The sequence below is a fragment of the Bos javanicus genome, chromosome 11 (assembly GCF_032452875.1).
Source record: "Bos javanicus breed banteng chromosome 11, ARS-OSU_banteng_1.0, whole genome shotgun sequence".
Lineage (NCBI taxonomy): Eukaryota > Metazoa > Chordata > Mammalia > Artiodactyla > Bovidae > Bos > Bos javanicus.
Genome location: NC_083878.1, coordinates 44,120,767 through 44,144,720, shown reverse-complemented (window position 1 = coordinate 44,144,720; position 23,954 = coordinate 44,120,767). Strand labels below are relative to the sequence as shown.

Here is a 23,954-nt window from a genome sequence, read left to right as displayed (position 1 = left end):
TATCAACATGTTCTTGACCTAGCATTCCATTATTTATGAACTCTTTCTACACACATCACACTGGCTAATTAGAACAAAAGGCCTCCTTCACTGCCTCCAAAGAGAGGCAAGATGACCTTGGTCTGGCTTTTCAGAGCAGCGTGAGAGGAGACCAGAGAAGTTGTTCCACAGCTCTCCCACCTCATATCTGGTGAGCCCTGTAGTTGTGAAACAACAGAGCTGCCTAAAACTAACTTGAGGGGCTGGGGAACCCATCCCACCTGGCAGGAAACCTGCAGGGCCAGCCCATCTTCCTGGCTCTCTGCCTCACCTACATCACAAACAGCAGTTGCCTCTTCTACTTTCCCCCAGCCTTAACCCCGATTCCTCATGAGGCATATTTTATTTTTTCAACATATGGCATAATTTTAATTCCCCCTTAAGTTGTATTACTCAGGTCTGACATCCCAGAAAAAAACCTATTCCTTCTATATGATTGCTACTTCTGGTTTGTGAATTAAATGATTACCATGCAACCTCTACTAAACTGCCATATGCTTACGTTTCCATCTGTCAGCTGTCTCAGGCCTCAGAGTATTGAGGATTGTTCAAACAGAATAAGATTCAGGATGGCCCTAAAATGGAACACGGCCAAGAGGGTGTATCTTTTTCCCTCTCCCCTAACAGAGGTTCCAGGGCCTCAACCCTCCGTGTCCATGTGGCACTGCTGCCACTTTGTCCAGGCATCTTCCCTTGTGACACAAAACTGGGGTGAAATTTTGACACCTGGGTTCATCTTCCTTTGCTTCATTTCTCCCAAAGGCTGCATTTCAAAAATCCCTCATATGCTCTGTTTGAGTCTGCCTTCCTTTTTTAGTCTCACTACCTGGTTCATCTTAAAAAATTTCCCCAACAATTTATTCCATAATCTAAATTTTTCTAGTGTCATAAAAAGCAGACTGAAAGAAATCTGAAAATTCTAGAATTCCTAATATAGCCTCACTCATGGCTCTTGAGAGAATATGGTCACAATGTTTCTCAAAATAGATGTTCCAAACACATGGTCTGAAAGTATTCTGTACCTGGGAAGATACCTGGCACTGATCAAGAGAGCCCAGGACTTCTCAGAGCTTCTCTAAGCTGGTAAAACCCTATAGCCACACGTCTTCATTTGTCTCTGACAGGAAAGGTCTGCAGAAAGCCAAGGGGGAGCCTGCTGCTGCTGCTGCTGCTGCTGCTAAGTCGCTTCAGTCGTGTCCGACTCTGTGTGACCCCATAGACGGCAGCCCACCAGGCTCCCCTGTCTCTGGGATTCTCCAGGCAAGAACACTGGAGTGGGTTGCCATTTCCCTCTCCAATGCATAAAAGTGAAAAGTGAAGTGAAGTCGCTCAGCTGTGTCCGACTCCTAGCGACCCCATGGACTGCAGCCCACCAGGCTCCTCCGTCCATGGGATTTGCCAGCCAAGAGTACTGGAGCCTAGGTGACACCATTTAACCAAAACAATAAACAAGGAAAAAGAGGCCACTTAAAGCAATTTTGGACAACTTTAACATGTAGGCACATGTTCACTTTTACAATGACAAGTTCTAGAAGGAATCACATAATGTAATGAACGTTGGGTTCTATTGTATCTAAACTGCTTCAGCTAAATCCTCAGTGAAGAAATCGCCAGCCTTGTTTAGACAAAGTAGTTAATTTCAAATAAATGGAATTGCCAAATAAAAAAATTCAAAAACAGGAAAAATGCTCAAGCAAAATATGCTTATTTACTAAAAGTAATAAAAAATTGTAAGGATGCTAAATCATAATTGGTCTTAAAGGTATTTAAAATCATAGCTTTCAATCTCGTGGTTATGTTTGAGCCTATGAGCTTCTTATTTTCTGTGATCTTCAAAACATAAAGGGTGTTAAAATTTTAAAGCATCATCTAAATAAAACTTCCTCCCAGATATGATCAAAAGAAAGTGTAAAAATTAAAGTTCTCAGTGAAAAGCTTTGAGAATCAGGTATTTTATATTAAGAATACTTAAAATCTTCAGCAGAGAAAATTGAATTTAGTATGGTTAAAAATAAAAGGCCAGTAAGTATTCTTGAGAAGAAGAAATATATTCTGCAGTAAAATATGAAAATTTAAAACACCTTCTTCCTCCTTTCCCACACACCAAAATAAATAGGTAAATAAAACAGTTAACAGTTTGGAACAATGTCAGGAGCAAAGTCAGCCTGGGAAAAGCTCAAAGGCTTGGAAGAAGGAGGAGCCTTGTTAAAACATAAATGTAGACTAACAGCTCTGCCTGTAAGAATTTATAACTAATATGTATAACAATCAACAAGAATAAAATGACTCAAAAATGATCATGGTTATGGAGGATACAAAGAATATTACAAGCTGTGTTTCCTAAGTAAGTAAAGTCGCTCAATTGTGTCAGACTCTTTGCGACCCAGTGAACTGTAGCCCACCAGGCCCCTCCATCCCTGGGATTCTCCAGGCAAGAACACTGGAGTGGGTTGCCATTTCCTTCTGCAGGGGATCTTCCCAACCCAGGGATCGAACCCAGGTCTCCTGCATTGCAAGCAGACACTTTAACCTCTGAGCCACCAGGGAAAGATCATTTAACTGAAGGGGTAAGGGGCAATGCAACTCACTAAAATTTAATGGAAAAAGTAACAATACAGAACATAAGTTAGGTATTGCAAGGAAGACATGACTAGTGTCAAACAAGCAGAATGACAGAATGCCATGGGTTAAAAGCTTCAGAGGAGATGGGACGGAAACTTGATCTTATTATGACTATAGGACCTGGGCCAGTGAAGGGATGTCACTCCAGATCAGAAACACAAGGTACTGAGGTAGTAATTAACTCCAGGACATAAAAGAGAATTAAAAGTCACAACTTCAAGAGAGAAAGTAAAACAAATGCGGGAAACTTCTGAGATATAAAAAATGTCATCACTGAATGATAACTGAAAAAAACAAGAATTCAGAAGTATTGCATCTGAAACAGGAAATGAAACAGGCAAGAAATGGAAAGATCTGGATATCATTTAAAAGGGCAGTCTGAAGATGCAGAAAATTATGAGTGTGTTTCTCTGGAAACAGGAAAAGATAGTGTCATTACAAGATCCACTATCACAATCAGCAGTACATAACTATACAGTCAAGCTCTCCTGAATCATAAAACGTAAGCAATTACTAATACTGCAAAATTCAGACTTCAATTGAAGAAAGTAGGGAAAACCACTAGACCATTCAGGCAAGACCTAAATCAAAACCCTTAGGATTATACAGTGGAAGTGACAAATACATTCAAGGGATTAGATCTGATAGAGTGCCTGGAGAACTATGGACGGAGCTTCATGACATTGTACAGGAGACAGGGATCAAGACCATCCCCAAGAAAAAGAAATGCAAAAAGGCAAAATGGTTGTCTGAGAAGGCCTTATAAATAGCTGAGAAAAGGAGACGCTAAAGGCAAATGAGAAAAGGAGAATGCAGAGTTCCAAAGAATAGCAAGGAGAGATAAGAAAGCCTTCTTCAGTGATCAATGCAATGAAATAGAGAAAAACAACAGAATGGGAGAGATTAGAGATCTCTTCAAGAAAATCAGAGATACCAAGGAAACATTTCATGCAAAGATGGGCACAATAAAGGACAGAAATGGTGTAGACCTAACAGAAGCAGAAGATATTAAGAAGAGGTGGCAAGAATACACAGAAGACCTATATAAAAAAGATCTTCATGACCAAGATAACCACGATGGTGTGATCACTCACCGAGAGCCAGACATCCTGAAATGTGAAGTCTGGGAAGTCAAGTGGGCCTTAAAAAGCATCACTGCAAACAAAGCTAGTGGAGGTGATGGAATTCCAGTTGAGCTATTTCAAATCCTAAAAGATAATGCTGTGAAAGTACTGCACTCAATATGCCAGCAAATTTGGAAAACTCAGCAGTGGCCACAGGACTGGAAAAGGTCAGTTTTCATTCCAGTCCCTAAGAAAGGCAATGCCAAAGAATGTTCAAACTACCACACAGTTGCACTCATCTTACATGTTAGTAAAGTAATGCTCAAAATTCTCCAAGCCAGGCTTCAACAATACGTGAACCTTGAACTTCCAGATGTTCAAGCTGGATTTAGAAAAGGCACAGGAACCAGAGATCAAGTTCCCAACATCCGTTAGATCATCAAAAAAGCAAGAGATTTCCAGAGAAACATCTACTTCTGCTTTACTGACTATGATGCCAAAGGCTTTGACTGTGTGGATCACAACAAACTGTGGAAAATTCAAGAGATGGGAATACCAGACCACCTGACCTGCCTCCTGAGAAATCTGTATGCAGGTCAAGAAGCAACAGAACAGCACATGGAACAATGGACTGTTTCCAGATCGGGAAAGGAATATGTCAAGGCTGTATATTGTCACCCTGCTTATTTAACTTACATGCAGAGTACATCATGCGAAATGCAGGGCTGGATGAAGCACAAGCTGGAATCAAGATTTCCAGGAGAAATGTCAATAACCTCAGATATGCAGATGACACCACCCTTACGGCAGAAAGCAAAGAACTAAAGAGGCTCTTGATGAAAGTGAAAGAGAAGAGTGAAAAAGCTGGCTTAAAACTCAACATTCAAAAAACTAAGATCATGGCATCTGGTCCCATCACTTCATGGGAAATAGATGGGGAAACAATGGAAACAGTGAGAGATTTTATTTTGGGGGGCTCCAAAATCACTGCAGATGGTGACTGCAGCCATGAAATTTAAAGACACTTGCTCCTTGGAAGAAAAGCTATGACCAACCTAGACAGCATATTAAAAAGCAGAGATATTACTTTGCCGACAAAGGTCTGTCCAGTCAAAGCTATGGTTTTTCCAGTAGTCCTGTATGGATGTAAGCGTTGAACTATAAAGAGAGCCGAGCACCGAAGCATAGATGCTTTTGAACTGTGGTATTGGAAAAGACTCTTGAGAGTCCCTTGGACTGCAAGGAGAACCAACCAGTCCATCCTAAAGGAAATCAATCCTGAATGTTCATTGGAAGGACTGATGCTGAAGCTGAGACTCCAGTACTTTGGTTACCTGATGAGAAGAACTGACTCGTTGGAAAAGACCCTGATGCTGGGAAAGACTGAAGTTGGGAGGAAAAGGGGACAACAGAGGATAAGATAGCTGGATGGCATCATTGACTTTATGGACATGAGTTTGAGCAAGGTCTGGGAGTTGGTGATGGACAGGAAAGCCTGCCGTGCTGCAGTCCATGGGGTCACAAAGAGTCGAACAGGACTGTGCGACTGAACTGACTAATAGACGACATGCTGGAGATCATGCCAGACACAATCTGGCCAAAGCATATCTCATCATCATTAGCTGTGACCCCTTGAGTATCCACTAAACCTCCCTGAATCTTAATGCAGTTTTAAAAAGTTACTTTCCATTTACAGTTATTACAAAATATTGGCTATATTCCCTGTGTTGTACAATATATCTTTGAGTCTTAACGTTCTCATCTATGAAAAAAAAAAAAAAAGTCTGAAAACCTGAAGAGTTTCAAGTGAGTTTTAAAACAGAACTCTTTTAAAAAATAAAGGTGGAATGAAAATGAAAATAAAACATACCAAAATCTGTGGGACACAGCTAAAGCCCTGCTGAAAGGGAAATTCATTAATACCTTATGTGTATATTAGAAAGGAGGAAAAGTCTCAAGTCAGTGATCTAAGGTCTCTCAAGAACTTAGAAAAAGAAGAGCAAACTAAACCAAAAGCAAGCAAAGGAAATAAAAAGATCAGTTTTTTGCAAATAGAAAAATAACAGAAAAAAAACGGTGAAACAGAAATAGTTCTTTGAAAAGGTCAGTGAAGTTAACAGACTTCTAGCAAGACTAAAAAAGATAGGCAGAAGATGAAAATTTTACCAGTATCAGGAATGAAACAGGGATTATCACTATAGACCCTAAAGAAAGCAAAAGGAGATTAAGAGAATATTATGAACATGTCTATACACATAAATTTGACAATCTGGAAGGAATGGATTGCAAAACCACATACCATCACAACTCACCCAGTGTGAAATAACATGAACACACAGGTAACTATTAAGGAATTTAAATCTGTAAGTTTAAAACTCTCCAAAAAGTCATCTCCAGGCCCAGATGGTTTCACAGAAGAATCCTACCAAACATTTAAAAAAGAATACCAATTTTACATAATCTCTTCCAGAAAACAGAAGAGATGGGGACACTTCCCAGTTTCTTTTCTGAAACTAATATTACTCTGACATAAAACCAAAGACAGTACAAAAAAACCTGCAGACAAATATCCCTCTTGAACTTGATAAAGAGTATCTACAAAAGAACAGCAGCAGCCTGCTGCTCTGATGATGGACTAAATTCTTTCCCGCCAACATCACAGTAAGGCAAGAATGTCTGCTGTCACCACGCTTATTCAAATATGGCAGAAGAGAAAAGGTATACAGATTGGAAAGAAAGAAAGAAAACTGTCTCTGTGTTGAGATGACATAATTTTTATGCACACAAGAATTTACTCCAAGGAATTTACTCCTAGAATAAATTAATTCAGCAAGGTCAAAGGACTCAAGAGAAACATACACATCTCAATTGTATTTCTGTGTTAAAATGATATGAGGACAATGAAAATAAAAATATGGTATCATTTGTAACTGATAAAAAATGAAAGACATGTAAATCTAACAAAACAAATGCAGGACTTGTGTACTGAAAACTATATAAATCTGATAAAGGAAATCTGAGAGAATATAAAGAAATGAACAGAAACATCATGTTCATTAGCTGGAAGACTCAACATAGGTAGAAATAACAATTTTCTTTAAATTGAGACTTAATGTAATATCTATCAAAATCCCAGAAAAATTCTTTGTACATAGACAAGACTATTCTAAAATTTATAATGAAAGATATGGAAACTAGAATAGCCAAAAATTTTTGAAATTTAAGAATAAAGTGAGAGTAATTAGTCTACTTTATTTCAAGATTTATTTATATAGTTATAGGAATCAAGACTGCATGTTAACAGAGACCCCAGAAAAAGATCCGCACAACATGCTCAACTAGTTACTGACAAAAGTGCAAAAGCAATTCCATAGAATATGATAGAATTTTCAACGAATGTTGGAGCATCCATTAGTCAAAAATGACCCTTGACCTAAGTCTTATACAAAAACTAACAAAATGGGTCATGGGTTTAAATGTAAAATGAACTACAAGACTCTTAGGAAAAAAAATAAGAGAAAACCTTTGGTATTCTGAGTTAGGCAAAGGATTCTTAGACTTGACAAAAAAGTACAGTCCATAAGAGGAAAAGGTGATAAAATGGATTTTATCAAAACTAAATATGTTTGCTTTGCAAAATATTAAGAGAATGAAAAAGAGAAAAAACATTTGCAAACCACATATCAAGGATTGGTATCTAGAATACATATTTTAAAAACGTCTAAAATCAGCAGTAAAAAAAGAAAATCCAGTTAGAAAATGGGCATTAAAAAATGAAATTCAATGAAGAAAATATACAGATGGCAAACAAGCACATGAAAAGATGTTTAACATCACTAGCCATTAGAAAAATGCAAGTTAAAACCACAATATATAATTACATACCTATCAGAACGTCTTAAAAAAAAACACCAGGAACTCCAAATGCTGGTGAGATGTGGAGAAACTAATCTCACATACACTGGTGGTGGGAATGGAAAATGCAGAAACTGGGAAACAGTTTGGCAGTTTCTTAATGAAACTAGTAACTGCCATGTGAATTCCAGAGAACTGAAGACAACATTTTCCTTATGTTACGTGTTAACATACAGTTAACATAACTGTATGTATAAACATACAGTTTATAGCAGCTTTATTTATAATAGCTCAACAATGGAAACAAGGCAGGTGTGTCCTTCAAAGTGTGTTACATCCATACCATGTAATATTACTCAATTAAAAAGGAGCAAACAAATACTTGGAACAACCTGAATGAACCTTCAGAGAATGCTACTGAAGGAAAAACATCCAATCCCAAAAGGTTATATTCTAGGTGATTTCATTATGTAACAGACTTGAAAAATTACAGAAATAACAAATTATAGTAGTTAGGGGTTAAAGAGGAGGTGGAGTGGAAATGAAGTGGGTGTGGCTACAAAAGGGCACGGGAAGGGTCCTGTGGTGGGGGCAAGTTCTGTCTCCACAGAATCAGTGTCCATGTGCTGGTAGTGGCCTTTCCTATGATTTTCTAACATTTTACTATTAAAGAAGAGTGCGGACTCATTGGAAAAGACCCTGATGCTGGGAAAGACTAGAGGCAAAAGAAGTGGGCAGCAGAGGATGAGATGGTAAGATAGCATCAAATTCAATGGACATGAATTTGAGCAAACTCCAGAAGATGGTGAAGGACAGGGAAGCCTGGCGCGCTGCAGTCCATGGAGTCGCAAAGAATTGGACACGACTTAGCGACTGAACAACAACTATTAATGAAAATTGGGCAAAGTTACTGGGGAATTCTGTTTCTTTATCACAATTGCACACGAATTTAGTTAACTTAAAATAAAAAGTTTAATTAAAGGTAACATTACTGCAAAATAAGCACAGCAACAGACAAGAAATCCCATGTTTAATTCTGAAGATTAAACTTCACTCTGAAACAAAGACGTGTACACAAACACAACAAATGTAACAAGGCAGGTCAGAGAGGAAAGCCGAGATTTCTCTAAAAATGAGACAGAGAAGAAAGAGACCTGGCTGAATCAGGAGAAAGACCCTCCTCCAGGCTCTGTCAGAGAAACTGGCTGTGTGATTGTGGACCCATCTACCCTCCCAGGTTCCTACCAGCTTAATTTCTAGAGACTGCTACCAGCACGTCTCACTTTTTGGTCTCAGGTCCCAGAAGAGCTTTTGTTTACGTGGATTACGATCGCTGGTATGAATAGTATCAGAAGTTAAAATTTTCAAAAAGACAAGTGGTCCTTCCACACGGCGTAGCGTCGGGAAAACAACAGGGACACAAGAGAATGAGTGAAAAGGGCAAGCAACAGATTGGTGTGGCCGAGAACACCTCTGTGGCCCTCCCATGGCTTACTCTGAAATGAGACCAGTGTAGAGGAGGGACAGAAAACAGAACACATCAGTCGCATCCGTTCTTTTAACGGACAAGGGCTCCAAGGCAGGGAAAAAAGGCTATAATCCCAAAGATGTCAACGCTGGGTAAGGTGGGAGGCTTGTGAAGGCCTGGGAGGCCGAGTCCAGTGGGGCGCCCGCCACCAGTCCCGCGCCCGCGCGTTTGGGACCGTTACACAAACCGCCCGCTTCACACTCCACTCTGGGGAGACGGGAAGCCGAGAGGCGCCGCCCGAGGGAGCGGGCGGGAATCGCGGGCCCAGCCGGGAGGGCGGGGGTCCCTGGCCGAGGGCGTAGGGCTGGCGGACTCACCAGGTGCCGCGCCACCTCGGAGGCCATGGTCCGGGCGACTGGGCGGGCGAGGGGCCAGCAAGGCGGCGGCTGCGGCCGACCGAGCCGCGCGTCCAGCAGCGGAGGGCGGGATGGAGCGGGGCGGGGCGGGGGCCTAGGAGGGAGGAACGGAGGGGAGGGGTCCCCCGGCCTCAGTGACGTGGGGGGCTGAGCGGGATGGCGCGGGGGGCTGAGCGGGATGGCGCGAGGGGCGGGGCGGGTCTGGTAGGGAGGGGAGGAGAACTGAGGGGAGGAGTCCTGTGGCTTCAGTGACGTGGGGCTGAGCGGGATGGCACGGGGAGCGGGAGTCCAGAAGGGAGGGGAAGGGAGATGAGAGGAGGGGTCCAGCAGCCTCCGTTGAGCTGGGGGCCCCTGGGCGGGCTGCGAGTCAGGGCTCCCAGACACCTCCTCGAATTGGGTCTGTCACAGGAGTGCCTAGATGTTTTAGAGCAGCAGTCTCGAAACTTTTTGGCACCAGGGACCCTTTCATGGAAGATATTTTCACAGATGGGGGGAGGGGGAAGATGGTTTCGGAATGATCTATACACAATTATACACACAAATATACACACATATTTATTGTACACTTTCTATTATTATTATAATATCAGCTCCACTTAAGATCATCAGGCACTAGATCCCAGAAGTTGGGGATCCCTATTTTAGAGAATGACCAGTCAGTGCCTGGGAGAGGATGGAGCACAATTGCTAAGTTAGAAAAAGAGGCGGGGAAGAGCAGCCATGGCTCTTCAGACCTTTGGGCGGGGCTGAAGCACTGATTGCGGCTCTATGGGGCCGGAAGTGGGCGTGTCAGGGCGTGTCCTCTGGAGGGAGCGGCCATTGCTGCCAAAGTAGGGGCCGGAAGTGGGCGGAGCCAGACGTGTCCAAGGGAAGGCGCTGAATGCAGCTGGTTCGAGGACCCAAAAGAGGAGGGGTGGAGTGGGGCGGGGCCCGCGGGAACAGTAAGGCCGCCTCCGGGGAGGCCGGAAGTGGGTGGGGCCCCCGACGGGGGCGTGTCCGCGGGCGAGGCAGGGGGGCGGTGGCTGTTAGTCCCGCGGCTGCGGCGCGCTAGGAACTTGTGGAGCGGCCGCCGCGTAGGTCCGGAGCCAACCAGGTACACTATCGAGATGGAGGGACCCGCCGAGTACAGGGCTCGGGATCGGCAGGCCGAGATGGAGCAGCCGGTTGGGGGCGCCCTGGGCGGATCGCCCGAACAGCGAGCCAGCGTCCGCCCCCGCCCCAAGGAGCCAGAGGACGCGGCGGGAGACCGCGCGGACCCCTTCGACCCGGTGGAAGGCACCCCGAGTGCACCGCTCGGAAGGCGACCCCGCGGTGGCCTGGTGGGGGAAGGTGCGCGGCCCGAACCGCTAGGCGATGCGCCCCCCACGCCGCGGCCGGGCCGCACTGCGCCCCGGGACCCGGCTGCAGGCGGCTCCCCTCAGCTGCGGCGCGGCCCCGGGGGCGCGGACGGCGCGGCGGCCGAGGAGGAGGGCGCGGGCTCTCTGACGCTGGATCCGCTGGAGCACGCGTGGATGCTGTCGGCCGCCGACGGCCGCTGGGACAGCCTGGAGGGGCTGCTGGCCTGTGAGCCTGGATTGCTGGCCAAGCGCGACTTCATCACCGGCTTTACCTGCCTGCATTGGGCAGCCAAGCACGGCCAGCAGGAGCTGCTGGCCCTGCTGGTACGCTTCGCGGGCCAGCACCGGCTGCCGGTGAACATCAACGCGCGCACGAGCGGCGGCTACACTGCGCTACATCTGGCGGCCATGCATGGGCACGTGGAGGTGGTGAAGCTGCTGGTGGGGGCCTACGACGCGGATGTGGACGTTCGCGATTACAGCGGCAGGAAGGCCTCGCAGTACCTGAGCCCGAGCACCGCCGAGGAGATCCGGACGCTGGTGGGCGCCCTGGACGAGGACGAAGGCGAGAGCGCGGCGGGCAGCGGGGGAGGGCGCTGGAGGCTCTCGAGGGTGCTACCCTCGCACCTCATCTCCGGCAGGCTCTCCCACGCTCTGGAGGACGGCGGGGACCATCACCACCACCTGGCCGAGGGATTGACTGCGGGCAAAGCAAAGGAGCCGAATCGCAAAGCCTCGGGCAGCTCTAGTGGGCGGATGAAACCCAGACTCAACAAAATCCGCTTCCGAACCCAGATCATCCACACCACACCCTCTTTCAGAGACCCAGAGCAGCCTCTGGAGGAGGGGGAGGACGAGGAAGAGGACCGATCTCTTAAAGGCCACTCGTCCTCTTTCAAATTGAGACCCAAGTCCAATGTATTTGGGTAAAAATCATTTCTTTTAGAAAGTTCTGAGACTTGTTTGCCGTCAGGAATAGGATACTAGATGTAGACAAGAAAGTGAGACCAGAAAAGACGCTGAAGGCTGCATTCTTAATCCGAGGGGTCTCCCCAGCAATGTGGCTGCCGTGGCTTTCCAAGTGATTCCTCCAACCTTGACCTCGGTCCCCTGCCCCCTGCAGCCTCTCTGCCCTGGAGTTGCTGTTTTGGAGAACTAGTAATGTATCTAAATCCGGTGCAGAGTTGATGATTGCAGGTTCCTTTAATTTAAACATTGCCGGATGCCATGCAAAGTAAGGAATATTGCACTTTGCAGTATCTTTTTAAAAGTGGTTACTCTTCCAAGAGCTTCCCTTTGTGGCTCAGCTGGTCAAGATCCAACTGCAATTCAGGAGACCAGGGTTCGATCCCTGGGTTGGGCAGATCCCCCTGGAGAAGGGAAAGGCTACCCACTCCAGTATTATGGCCTGGAGAATTCTGTGGACCGTATAGTCCATGGGGTCCCGAAGAGTCGGACACGTATGAGCGACTCTCACTTTCACTTTGCACTCTTTCAAGAGCAACAAGACATGCAAGTAGTAATGAACTGGTAGTATTTGTAAGTGTAAACAAAACTACACACCGCCGTCTGTTTTTACTAATTGCATTTGCTTTAAGATACTACTGATGGCCAGGTCAGAGTTTACATGCACAAATACTAATTAGGGAATAATATGAATACAACTGGGAATTCTGTTGGTACCCTACTTGTAAGTTGTGTTCAACTCTTCAAAAGCTGTTTCAGCTTTAACTACTGAACTGAAGATATGGGCAACATTCACTTTTGAGTTAATCTGTTGGGTGGTTTCCTCTTAACTATCTCTAATACCCCTGCACTCAGTATTAAGGTACATTATTAATAACTACAGGGCTTCCCTGATAGCTCAGTTGGTAAAGAATCCACCTGCAATGAAGAGACCCCAGTTCGGTTCCTGGGTGGGGAAGATCCACTGGAGGAGGGATAGGTTACCCCCTCCAGTATTCTTGGGCTTCCCTTGTGGCACAACTATTGAAGAATCCACCTGCAATGCCAGAGACCTGGGTTTGATCCCTGGGTTGGAAAGAACCCCTGGAGAAGGGAAAGGCTACCCCACTCCAGTATTCTGGCCTGGAGAATTCCATGGACTATATAATCCATGGGGTCTCAAAGAGTCGGACTCGATTGAGCGACTTTCACTTTAATGACTACACAAGTTTTTATTTAAGAAAACACTTGTAACAACCTATGGTACTTCTAGGAAAATAATTGCCTCTGGTTCTTATTCTCACAAACTTGTTTTGCTCTTGTAAAAGTCTGAATTTTAGGAGTTTTTGTTCCAGGGCTTATACAACTGTTGGTTCTACTTGATGTGATCCTCTTTGTGCTTAGAGTTGAATTGCCTACGGAAGCTGTTTCTGGTTTAGGTGATGAGCAAAAATTTATGTAAATGTTAGCTGATGCTTCTATGAAGTAATTATTAAATCAACTTAATGATTCTCACATAAGGTACACTTTTTATTTTCTAATGAAATACATTCATAATCTCAATACTTTGTAGCAGTGTTTTGCAAATGTTTAAAATACTAAATCCTTTTAGTTTTCATGTTTCTTTGAATCTATTAGAGACATAGAGTGAAGGTATTGGGAAGCTGGCTAGTAAATCTACCCAGTTAAAAATAGCACTTTATAAAAAAGGGAAAGATAATAGATGGGACATTTTCTATATTTAAATGCTGCTGGCTATTGAATCCTTTTGTATATAAGTGAAAAATATCAGTCATTGCAATTAAAGACTCAAGTGTACTTAATTACGTTTCATTCAAATATACTAGGGTGAATGTCTTTACAATTATTGTTAAATTTAATTCAGAAACATATTAAATTCACTTGTAACAGGATTCAAAGCAATTTGAGAGAGATCTAATTCCAAAAACTTCTTCTCCCTTGGTCTTTTCCTTGTAAGAAGAAAAAGACAGTTCCTGAAACATGCATTTTGCAGCCTACGGAGATGACAGAGTGAGTTCACAGCTTGCAGAGTGAATGAACCAATACACGAATTGCACACAACTGCAGTGTTTAGAGAGTTCTTAAATCTTTAATTTCCCAAATTATAGAAATTTGTAACAAATTGGTCACACCTCCCTAGATAGTAGTTGAATTTGTTTAAAGGCTAATGAAAAGTATTCATATAAAACAAAGTATTGTCCATTCCTGTGCTTTTAGTTTTGTTTTAGGATTACAGAAGTGGGCTATGTACATTTGAGAAGCACTTTTATCCATACATTTAGGTGAAAAACAACCTAATTTTGTATAAATTAAAAATAGGTTCCTATCTAGTACAGGATAAGTTGTAATTTGTCACCAAGTCTTAGGCTTACAGACGTGTGAAGCTGAAGTGAGACATAAAAACACTGCAGAACCACCTCTACGTTCTCCTGAACAGTGTTAATCTCTTAAATGTGTATGGTTGGTGTAGTCACTCAGGCATGTCTGACTCTTACAACCCCATGGACTGTTGCCTGCCAGGCTCCTCTGTCCATGCAATTTTCCACGGTTGTTGTTAGTACTTAATTGCATAAAATCTATAATTTGCTAGATCTTTAGAAACTGAATCAATTCCTAATTTGCTTTTCTGATAAAATGTACTTTAAAGTTTCAAAAATCATTCCTAGGGGAACAATTTCTAGCATTCCTTGTCATGAGGTACTTGCGTGCAGTAAGTACAGCATTTTCAGCTACTTAACTCTGTTCCTCTTTTTTTTTTTTTTAATTTCCAATTTTTTTTTTTTGAATTTTCCAGCTTATGAAAAGCAAGTGATTTATGTAGTTTGGTATCTGTGGAGTTATGCCTGCCATTAATGGAAATATGTGTGTCAGTTACTCAGAGGTTGTCGATATAAAACTGGTTAGAAAATCCAGGCATGTCCATGTGTTTCTTCCAGGTGCAGTGGAGACTGGTGAGTCTGTCACAGCTCCCTTCACTGTTATGGTATATGAAGTGCAGCTAGCTTATACAACCTGAACATATGGTGCTATTTTATTCATGTCTGAAATCTTGGCATCCAGAAGGCCGTGTCTCTTATTTTTCAAATAAGTGAAACTTTGGGAGTTCAGAAAGTAAAATCTATGAAGTATGTTTTGTCAGAATAAAAGATTCACATTAGATTTTCCCTCTGAATTGTCTAAATCGCTGTAGTCTTTTACCTTTTATAATTTTATGGGGTTTTACATTTCATACAGTGCTTGTTTAAGTTTCCATCTGTCCTTTTTCTATCCCTTAAGTCACTGGCCATATATCCCTAATTACAGGTGGGGGGATGAAAGTTGGTGCTGTTCAGCACAAAGCAATGGCAAGAGGACCTCAAGACTCAGCGCTCTTCCACAGCATTATCTTTTCTGCACTTTGAATTGCTAAGTTTTGGCCAAAGTGCTCTGGTTGGGCATGAGTGGTGGAGGATTCAGCTAGAGGAGAGGGTCATACCTTTACCTTAAAAAATGCAAACAAAGGGACCAACAGGGATTAGTTTCTAAAACATACATATGGCTCATGCCAGCTCAATATATATATAACACATATATATAAAACAATAAAAAATGGGTGGAAGATCTAAAGAGGCATTTCTCCAAAGAAGACATACAGATGGCCAAAAAGTATATGAAAAGATGCTCACTGTCATTAATTATGAGAGAAATGTAAATCAAACCCACAATGAGGTATCACCTCATACCAGTAGAATGGCCATCATCAAAAAATCCACAAGCAAATACTGGAAAGCGTGTGGAGAAAAGGAAGCCCTCATACACTGCTGGTGGCAATGTAACTTGGTACAGCCAGGATGGAGGTTCCATAAAAAATTTAAAAATAGAGCTACCATATGATCCTACAATCCCACCACTGGGCACATATCCAGAGAAGAACATGGTTTGAAAGGATAATGCACTCCAATGTTCATAGCAGCACTGTTTACAATAGCCAGGACATGGAAGCAACATAAATGTCCATTGACAGAGGAATGGATGAAGAGGATATGGTACATATATGCAATGGGATATTACTCAGCCATTGAAAGAGTGAAATAATGCCATTTACAGCAACATGGTCGGACCTGGAGATTATCATACTGAATGAAGTAATTCAGAGAAAGATAAATATATGCTATCACTTGTATGTGGAATCTTTAAAGTGGTACAGATGGGCCTATTTACAAAACAGAGACAGATGTAGAAAACAAATTTATGGTTACCAAAGGGGAAAAGGGGAAAAATAAATTGGGAGATTGGGATTGATTGACATAAACACGCTACTATATATAAAACAGATAATAAGAACCTACTCTATAGCACAGGGAACTCTACTCAGTGCTCTGCAATGGCCCATATGGGGAAAAAAATCTAAAAAACGGGATACATGTGTATGTATAACTGAATCACTTTGGGGTACACCTGAAACTAACACAACATTGTAAATCAATTATACTCAAAAATTAATTTAAAAAAAAAACTATGACTCTTGCACAAACCAGCTACCATAAACCCTTCATGCCCAGTCAGAAGCTTAAGAAAGAAGGGAATGCCTTTTTCCATTCTCTTCAATATCCATCAAACATTGGACATTAATTAATTAATTTCCTCATCAAGGTTGCCCTTGATCTTTGTTTTGATGAAGTTCAGCAGATACAAAGTGAATCCTTGACATAAACAAGGAATCCTTGCTGTCAACTTCCTCATCCCTCCCTGTAGGAAGATCCTGCTACTGTTGCTGCTGGGACTTAGTGTTGTTGCTGATGTTTTGTGACAATGCATAAAACAAGGTTTCTGTTTCTAGAATAACTTCTTTCCTTAGAAGTGTGTATCTTAAAAGGGCTCATTGATGAGTTCATGTGAACATATCTGTAATTTTTCCTAGTGAAAGATATTTTTTATTTTGCTAAATACATGGTATTATTAATATTTAGTTTCTTTTAAGTTAATCCTGAAAGTACTCTGGGAATTTGCTGGAATCCATTGTTCCTTAAGTGATGAGTCACATAGTTACAATTTAAGGGCTAGAAAATGACCCTTTGTGAACCAAGGGTTCTTGAAAAACCATATCTGTTTTTCAAGATATGGCAGCAGTTGTTTGCATCATTATTGATTTTTTTTCCAGTGAAGAATATTGTTTTCATGTTACCAAACTTTTTTCTCCTTAATCTTCTCTTTAAATGTCAGTTTTGTCCCAGGAAGGGGCTTCCCCATTCAGTTAATAAAGTGTCCACTTTTCCATATTTATGCTTCCCGTGATGGCTCAGAGGATGAAAAATCTGCCTGCAATGCAGGAGACCTGGGTTTGATCTCTGGGTCGGGAAGATCCCCTGGAGGAGGAAATGGCAACTCATTCCAGTATTCTTGCCTGGAGAATTCCATGGACAGAGGAACCTGGTGAACTACGTCCATGGGATCGCAAAGAGTCGGACACGACTGAGCAACTAACCCCTTTTTCATATTTATTGGGGAATGTGTGACAAGTGCCCCCCCCTGGCACGAGGCCTGGCATGTTGAAACGCTAAGGAAATTTTTCATAATGTTGCATTACATGGATAATTTCAATAATATGCTTTCATTCCAATTGAATAAAGGTAAGAATTTTTCCTACAGTGAACTGCACTGCCAGCCAAGCACTCCATCTGTAGCCCAGCCCAAAGAACAACCTATTTCCATCCTGGAGGTGGAATCGGCTTTATCAGGATTTTACTTTGTAAGCAATTTAAGAGATTTTCAACAGTAAATTTGATTATAAGAAGTTTTACTTACAAGTTTATTCAAGTACCTAATCCCTAGGAGAATCTGCTTTAAATGGCTTTAAATAGTCTAAGTATTATCATGCATACAAATGACTACTTGTCCTGTGAAGCCACAAAAGCAAGAGAACAGGGAGATGAAGTTTAGTTCAGCTTAGAGAGCTTTCTAATAATCATTTTAAGCAAAGAGTTGGACACAACCGAGTGACTGAACTGAACTGAATCTGTCCCATGAGGTAGAACACTCAGCCTTTGCAAATAACTGGTCAGGGGCTACATGAGGACCAGAAAAGGTGAAACATCATTTTAAAGCACCCCTGTGATTGATGCTGTGTTGAGAAACCTTGCTCTAGACCACTCACTGACCAAAGCTTCAGCCCAAATTTGGCTGGGTTAGAATGAAGTTACATATATGTTTTGTGTTTTTTAAAACAAATGTTATATGCTGTTCTATCAAAGAACCTGGAAGTGCCTGTTAGAATATTCTGGGTCGCTAAGAAATGTTGAGCTAAATATTCTAGAAATATAATTGAGAATCCTTGAGATTTGTCCAGAAGTGTCTAGTGTTTTTTTGTTTTTTTTTTTTTTTTAACATTTACTCATTTTTGGCTGCACTGGGTCTTAGTTTGCAATGCTCAGGGTCTCTAGTTGTGATGCTTTGGCTTAGTTGCCCCAAAGCATGTGTAATCTTAGTTTCCTGACCAGGGATCAAATCTGCGTCCTCCACCTTGGAAAGTGGATTCCCAACCACTGGACCACCGGAGAAGTCCCTCCAACATTGATGAATGGGATCATGTTTGTCTTAGTCTGTTTGGGCTGATGAAAGAGCATCCCATAGATTAGGTGGCTTTTAAACAACAGAAGCTCGTTTCTCACGGTTATGGAGGCTGGCAGTGCAAGATCAAGACCTCGGCATCTTGGTGTCCAGTGAGGGCCTGCTTCCTGGTTACTGGCAGCCGTGTGCTCCGCATGTCCCTCTGGTGCCTTGGCACAGGGTCTCTGGCAAGGGCACTAATCCCATCATGAGATGAAGCCTTCCAAAAGATCCCACCTCCTCACAGTGTCACCTTGGAGTTTGGCTTTCAGCATGAATTCTGGGGGACACAAACATTCAGTCTGTGATGAGCTTATGTTCACAAGGCTCACTTGGTTGCAGTTAGCAGCTCAACTTGCACAGAGGGGAGTGACTCCTGGCTGCTGCTAAGCCACTTCAGTCTTGTCCGACTCTGTGCGACCCCATAGACGGCAGCCCACCAGGTTCCCCCGTCCCTGGGACTCTCCAGGCAAGAGCACTGGAGTAGGTTGCCATTTCCTTCTCCAATGCATGAAAGTGAAAAGTGAAAGTGAAGTCGCTCAGTCGTGTCCAACTCTTAGCGACGCCATGGACTGCAGCCCACCAGGCTCCTCCATCCATGGGATTTTCCAGGCAAGAGTACTGGAGTGGGGTGCCACTGCCTTCTCCAGACTCCTGGCTGAGGGTGTTCTTTGCGTAAAAGCCATTCATTCTGCTAGGAGGATGACTGTGTAAACCAGGCAAGGTTTTAAGCACATTATAAAAAGTAAGCTGTTTAATTCTCCCACCTCCCTCCCCCACTCAACTCTGGCATCTCTGATTTGTTGATGAGCAGTCAGTGGCAGAAACTGGCTACTCGCCCAAGTTCTCGAAGCGAGTTGGCAGCAGAACCTGGCCTTGAACTCCAGCAGCTGGGCCCCCAGGCCGCGCAGCAACCACTAGCTGTGCCACTTCTCTGGGAGCACAGAGGCAGGACTACACCCAGTGGTGCAGAGTGTGTACAGTCCCTGTGGAGGAAGAGACCCGACAGATCACCAATAAGTACTAGTGGGTGAGACAGACTTGACTTGTACACCTAATACCATTCCTGCACAGGAATAAGAATAGAACTGGACTTTTAGATGCTTGGTTTTCTTCATCTCACCTAGGATAGGATTCATCTGGGCTGGAAAAGGGCATCTCCTTAGCTCAGATGCTGGGGTTGCTCCACTGTGTAGGGTGTGGTCATATTTCTCCTCCGGCCACAACCTCCACCCAGTTGTCTGAGCACTTGAGCTTTACTTGAAGGTTCCCGTCCTTTGTAGTCCTGGGATTCCAGGTGGACCTGGAGGAAAACCAGCAGCTCGGCATTCACTTTCCTTACAGTAAAATTATAACTCACGACTGATGCTAAAGCTGAAACTCCAATACTTTGGCCACCTCATGCGAAGAGTTGACTCATTGGAAAAGACCCTGATGCTGGGAGGGATTGGGGACAGGAGGAGAAGGGGACGACAGAGGATGAGATGGCTCGATGGCATCACTGACTCGATGGACATGAGTTTGAGTGAACTCCAGGAGTTGGTGATGGACAGGGAGGCCTGGCGTGCTGGCATTCATGGGGTCGCAGAGTCGGAAACGACTGAGTGACTGAACTGAACTGAATTATGAATTTTGGAATCTCATTTCAGAATATGCAGAAGCTTACCTTTGCTCCACTACAAAGGGTGATGGGTGAGTTAAGAACAGAATTTCAAAAGATATTTGCTCCATTGTTTGCAATTTCTCTTAAAAAACCAACGAGTCACTTGCTACAATTTTGATACCCAATTAATTATGCATGAACTTCAAATGAACAAAAATGCCTAGTTTTATTTACTATTTTTGTATTTTAAAAAAATGTATGCTCATGGGTAGCTTGAAGCAGATAGGGTGAAAAGTAAAAACTACTAATTTCTCCTCCATTTGCATCCCCATCAGAATTCCAGCTAACGCTTCCTTCTATACTTTTGGGTATTTGACTTTTCCTTAATTCAGGCTGGCCTCTCTCCTTGACTTAAAATGCTTTATCCACATTTTACTGGATTATACCTAATGCAGATACTGAAGAAGCAAAGGAAAGCTGGTGCTGGGCTTCCAGCCTGCGAGCCCCTGTGCGTGCCGGCCTCCAGGGTTTCCACAGCCTCCTGACCATGGCCCACTGCTCTCCGCCCTCACCTTGGGCCACTAGTCGCCAGCACTAGGCTCCTTCCAAGTCTGGCACTCTTCTCTGAGCTATGCAGGCAGTGGTGTCACTTTCCGGTCGCTGCCTCGTCCCTGCCTCTGTCCCCAACCCTGACAAGTCTGACAGTTTTCTGCTGCTTGCCTGGGCCTTGTGTGCCCCTAGCTCTTGGAGCTGCGGGTTTCTGGCCATCTATCTGTTCTTAAGCTCATGCCTTCATCTTGCCCATTCATCCTGAACGTGAAGACTGAGGAACAAAGGGCTCTTCTGGACACCTGGTCCCCCACCATCTTTACTTTGCACACAAATTTTGGATCCCTAAGAAGAGGATACAACTTGAGCTCTTCTTTTCTCAGACCTATGCTGAGCAGCACTGCAGGAGAGCTGCTAGGTGATGAGCCTCGTGTGTGCCTGCAGTGATGTAGTTCCAAAAAGCCACCCCCTTGATTATCTTCCCCAAGGTTTTACCCAATGCCTGTTCCTTGAAATGTTCCTTCCAGGAGAGGGAACATGTGAAACCATAATGACCACTAGAAAACACTGCATTCCTCTATGAAAAACCTGGGAGTTCAGTTCAGTTCAGTTCAGTCGCTTGGTCATGTCTGACTTTGCAACCCCATGGACTGCAGCAAGCCAGGCTTCCCTGTCCATCACCAACTCCCAGACCTTGCTCAAACTCATGTCCATTGAGTCAGTGATGCCATCCAACCATCTCATCCTCTGTCGTCCCCTTCTGCCTTCAATCTTTCCTAGAATCAGGGTCTTTTCCAATGTGTTAGTTTTCCCCATAAGGTGGCCAAGTATTGGAGTGTCAGCTTCAGCATCAGTCCTTCCAATGAATATTCAGGACTGATTTCCTTTAGAATGACTGGTTGGATCTCCTTGCAGTCCAAGGGATTCTCAAGAGTCTTCAACACCACAGTTCAAAAGCATTAATTCTTCAGTTCTTAGCTTTTTTACAGTCCAAGTCTCACACCCATACATGACCACTGGAAAAATCATAGCTTTGGCTATACAGACCTTTGTCAGCAATGTCTCTGCTTTTTAATATTCTGTCTTTTCTTCATAGCTTTTCTTCCAAGGAGCAAGCATCTTTTAATTTCAAGACTGCAGTCACCATCTGCAGTGATTTTGGAGCCCCCCAAAATAAAGTCTCTCCCTGTTCCCATTGTTTCCCCATCTATTTGCCATGAAGTGATGGGACTGGATACCATGATCTTAGTTTTTTGAATGTTGAGTTTTTAGTTAGCTTTTTCATTCTCCTCTTTCATTTTCATCAAGAGGCTCTTTAGTTCTACTCTTTCTGCCATAAGGATGGTGTCATCTGCATATCTGAGGTTACTGATACTACTCCCAGCAAGCTTAATTCCAGTTTGTGCTTCATCCAGCCCAGCATTTCTCATGATGTACTCTGCATTTAAGTTAAATAAGCAGGATGACAATATACAGCCTTGACGTATTCCTTTCCCAATTTGGAACCAATCTGTTGTTTCATGTGCGGTTCTAACTGTTGCTTCTTGACCTGCATACAGATTTCTCAGGAGGCAAGTCTGGTGGTCTGGTATTCCTATCTCTTTCAGAATTTTCCATAGTTCGTTGTGATCTACACAGTCAAAGGCTTTGTTGTAGTCAATAAAGCAGAAGTAGATGCTTTTCTGGAACTCTCTTGCTTTTTTGATGATCCAGCAGATGTTGGCAATTTGATCTCTGGTTCCTCTGCCTTTTCTAAATCCAGCTTGAACATCTGGAAATTCACGGTTCACATATTGTTGAAGCCTGGCTTGGAGAATTTTGACCATGACTTTACTAGCATTTGAGATGAGTGCAATTGTGCAGTAGTTTGAACATTCTTTGGCATTGCCTTTCTTTGCGATTGGAATGAAAACTGACCTTTTCCTGTCCTGTGGCCGCTGCTGAGTTTTCAAAATTTACTGACATATTGAGTGCAGCACTTTCACAGCATCATCTTTTAGGATTTGAAATAGCTCAACTGGAATTCCATCACCTCCACCAGCTTTGTTCGTAGTGATGCTTCCTAAGGCCCACTTGACGTTGCATTCCAGGATGTCTGGCTCTAGGTGAGGGGTCACACCATCGTGGTTATCTGGGTCATGAAGATCTTTTTTGTATCATTCTCCTATTTATTCTTGCCAACTCTTCTTAACATCTTCTGTTATGTCCATACCATTTTTGTCCTTTATTTTGCCCATCTTTGCATGAAATGTTCCCTTGGTATCTCTAATTTTCTTGAAAAGATCTCTAGTCTTCCCCATTCTGTTCTTTCCCTCTATTTCTTTGCATTGATCACTGAGGAAAGCTTTCTAATCTCTTCTTGCTATTCTTTGGAACTCTGCATTCAGATGGGTATTTTTCCTTTTCTCCTTTGCCTTTAGCTTCTCTTCTTCCCTCAGCTATTTGTAAGGCCTCCTCAGACAACTATTTTGCCTTTTTGCATTTCTTTTTCTTAGGGATGGTCTTGATCACTGCCTCCTGTACAATGTCAGGAACCTCTGTCCATAGTTCTTCAGGCACTCTGTCTGTCAGATCTAATCCCTTGAATCTATTTGTCACTTCCACTGTATAATGGTAAGGGATTTGATATAGCTCATACCTGAATGGTCTAGTGGTTTTCCCTACTTTCTTCAATTTAAGTCTGAATTTTGCATAAAGGAGTTCATGATCTGAGCCACAGTCAGCTCCCAGTCTTGTTTTTGCTGATGGTAATATAATCAATCTGATTTCAGTATTGACCATCTGGTGATGTCCACGTATAGAGTCGTCTCTTGTGTTGTTGGAAGAGGATGTTTGCTATGACCAGTGCGTTCTTTTGGCAAAACTCTGTTAGCCTTTGCCCTGCTTCATTTTGTACTTCAAGACCAAACTTGCCTGTTACTCCAGGTATCTCTTTACTTCCGACTTTTGCATTCCAGTCTCCTGTGATGAAAAGTACATCTTTTTTGGTGTTAATTCTAGAAGGTCTTGTAGGTCCTCATAGAACCATTCAACTTCAGCTTCTTCAGCATTACTGCTTGGGGCATAGACTTGGATTATTGTGATACTGAATGGTTTGCCTTGGAAATGAACAGAGATCATTCTGTCGACTTTAAGATTGCACCCAAGTACTGCATTTAGGATTCTTTTGTTGACTATGAGGGCTACTCTATTTCTTCTAAGGGAATCTTGCCCACAGTAGTAGATATAATGGTCATCTGAGTTAAATTCCCCCATTCCAGTCCATTTTAGTTCACTGATTCCTAAAATGTCTATGTTTACTCTTGCCATCTCCTGTTTAACCACTTCAATTTCCTTGATTCATGGACCTAACATTCCAGGTTCCTATGCCATATTGTTCTTTACAGCATTGGACTTTACTTTCATCACCAATCACATCCACAACTGGGTGTTGTTTTTGCTTTGGCTCCA

The 23,954-nt window shown here is 43.1% G+C and overlaps 2 protein-coding genes across 4 annotated transcripts in view; one reads left to right on the top strand and one right to left on the bottom strand.

The window, feature by feature from the left end:
- Positions 1-9,665, bottom strand: part of SEPTIN10 (septin 10) — a 50,409-nt gene extending 40,744 nt beyond the window's left edge. For 2 of the 3 annotated variants that reach the window (XM_061432507.1, XM_061432508.1), the window contains exon 1: positions 9,426-9,648. In XM_061432507.1, coding sequence (XP_061288491.1) covers positions 9,426-9,452 — 27 coding nt within the window. In that variant the 5' untranslated portion in view covers positions 9,453-9,648. Of the gene's footprint in view, positions 1-9,425 lie in introns of all 3 variants that reach the window. The other variant, XM_061432509.1, reaches the window with a different exon arrangement.
- Positions 9,666-9,690: 25 nt separating this feature from the next.
- SOWAHC (sosondowah ankyrin repeat domain family member C) lies at positions 9,691-13,309 on the top strand. Its single transcript, XM_061432513.1, has one exon. It carries the CDS (start codon positions 10,571-10,573, stop codon positions 11,729-11,731), a length of 1,161 nt encoding a protein of 386 aa, XP_061288497.1. The 5' UTR covers positions 9,691-10,570; the 3' UTR covers positions 11,732-13,309.
- Positions 13,310-23,954: the final 10,645 nt, after the last annotated feature.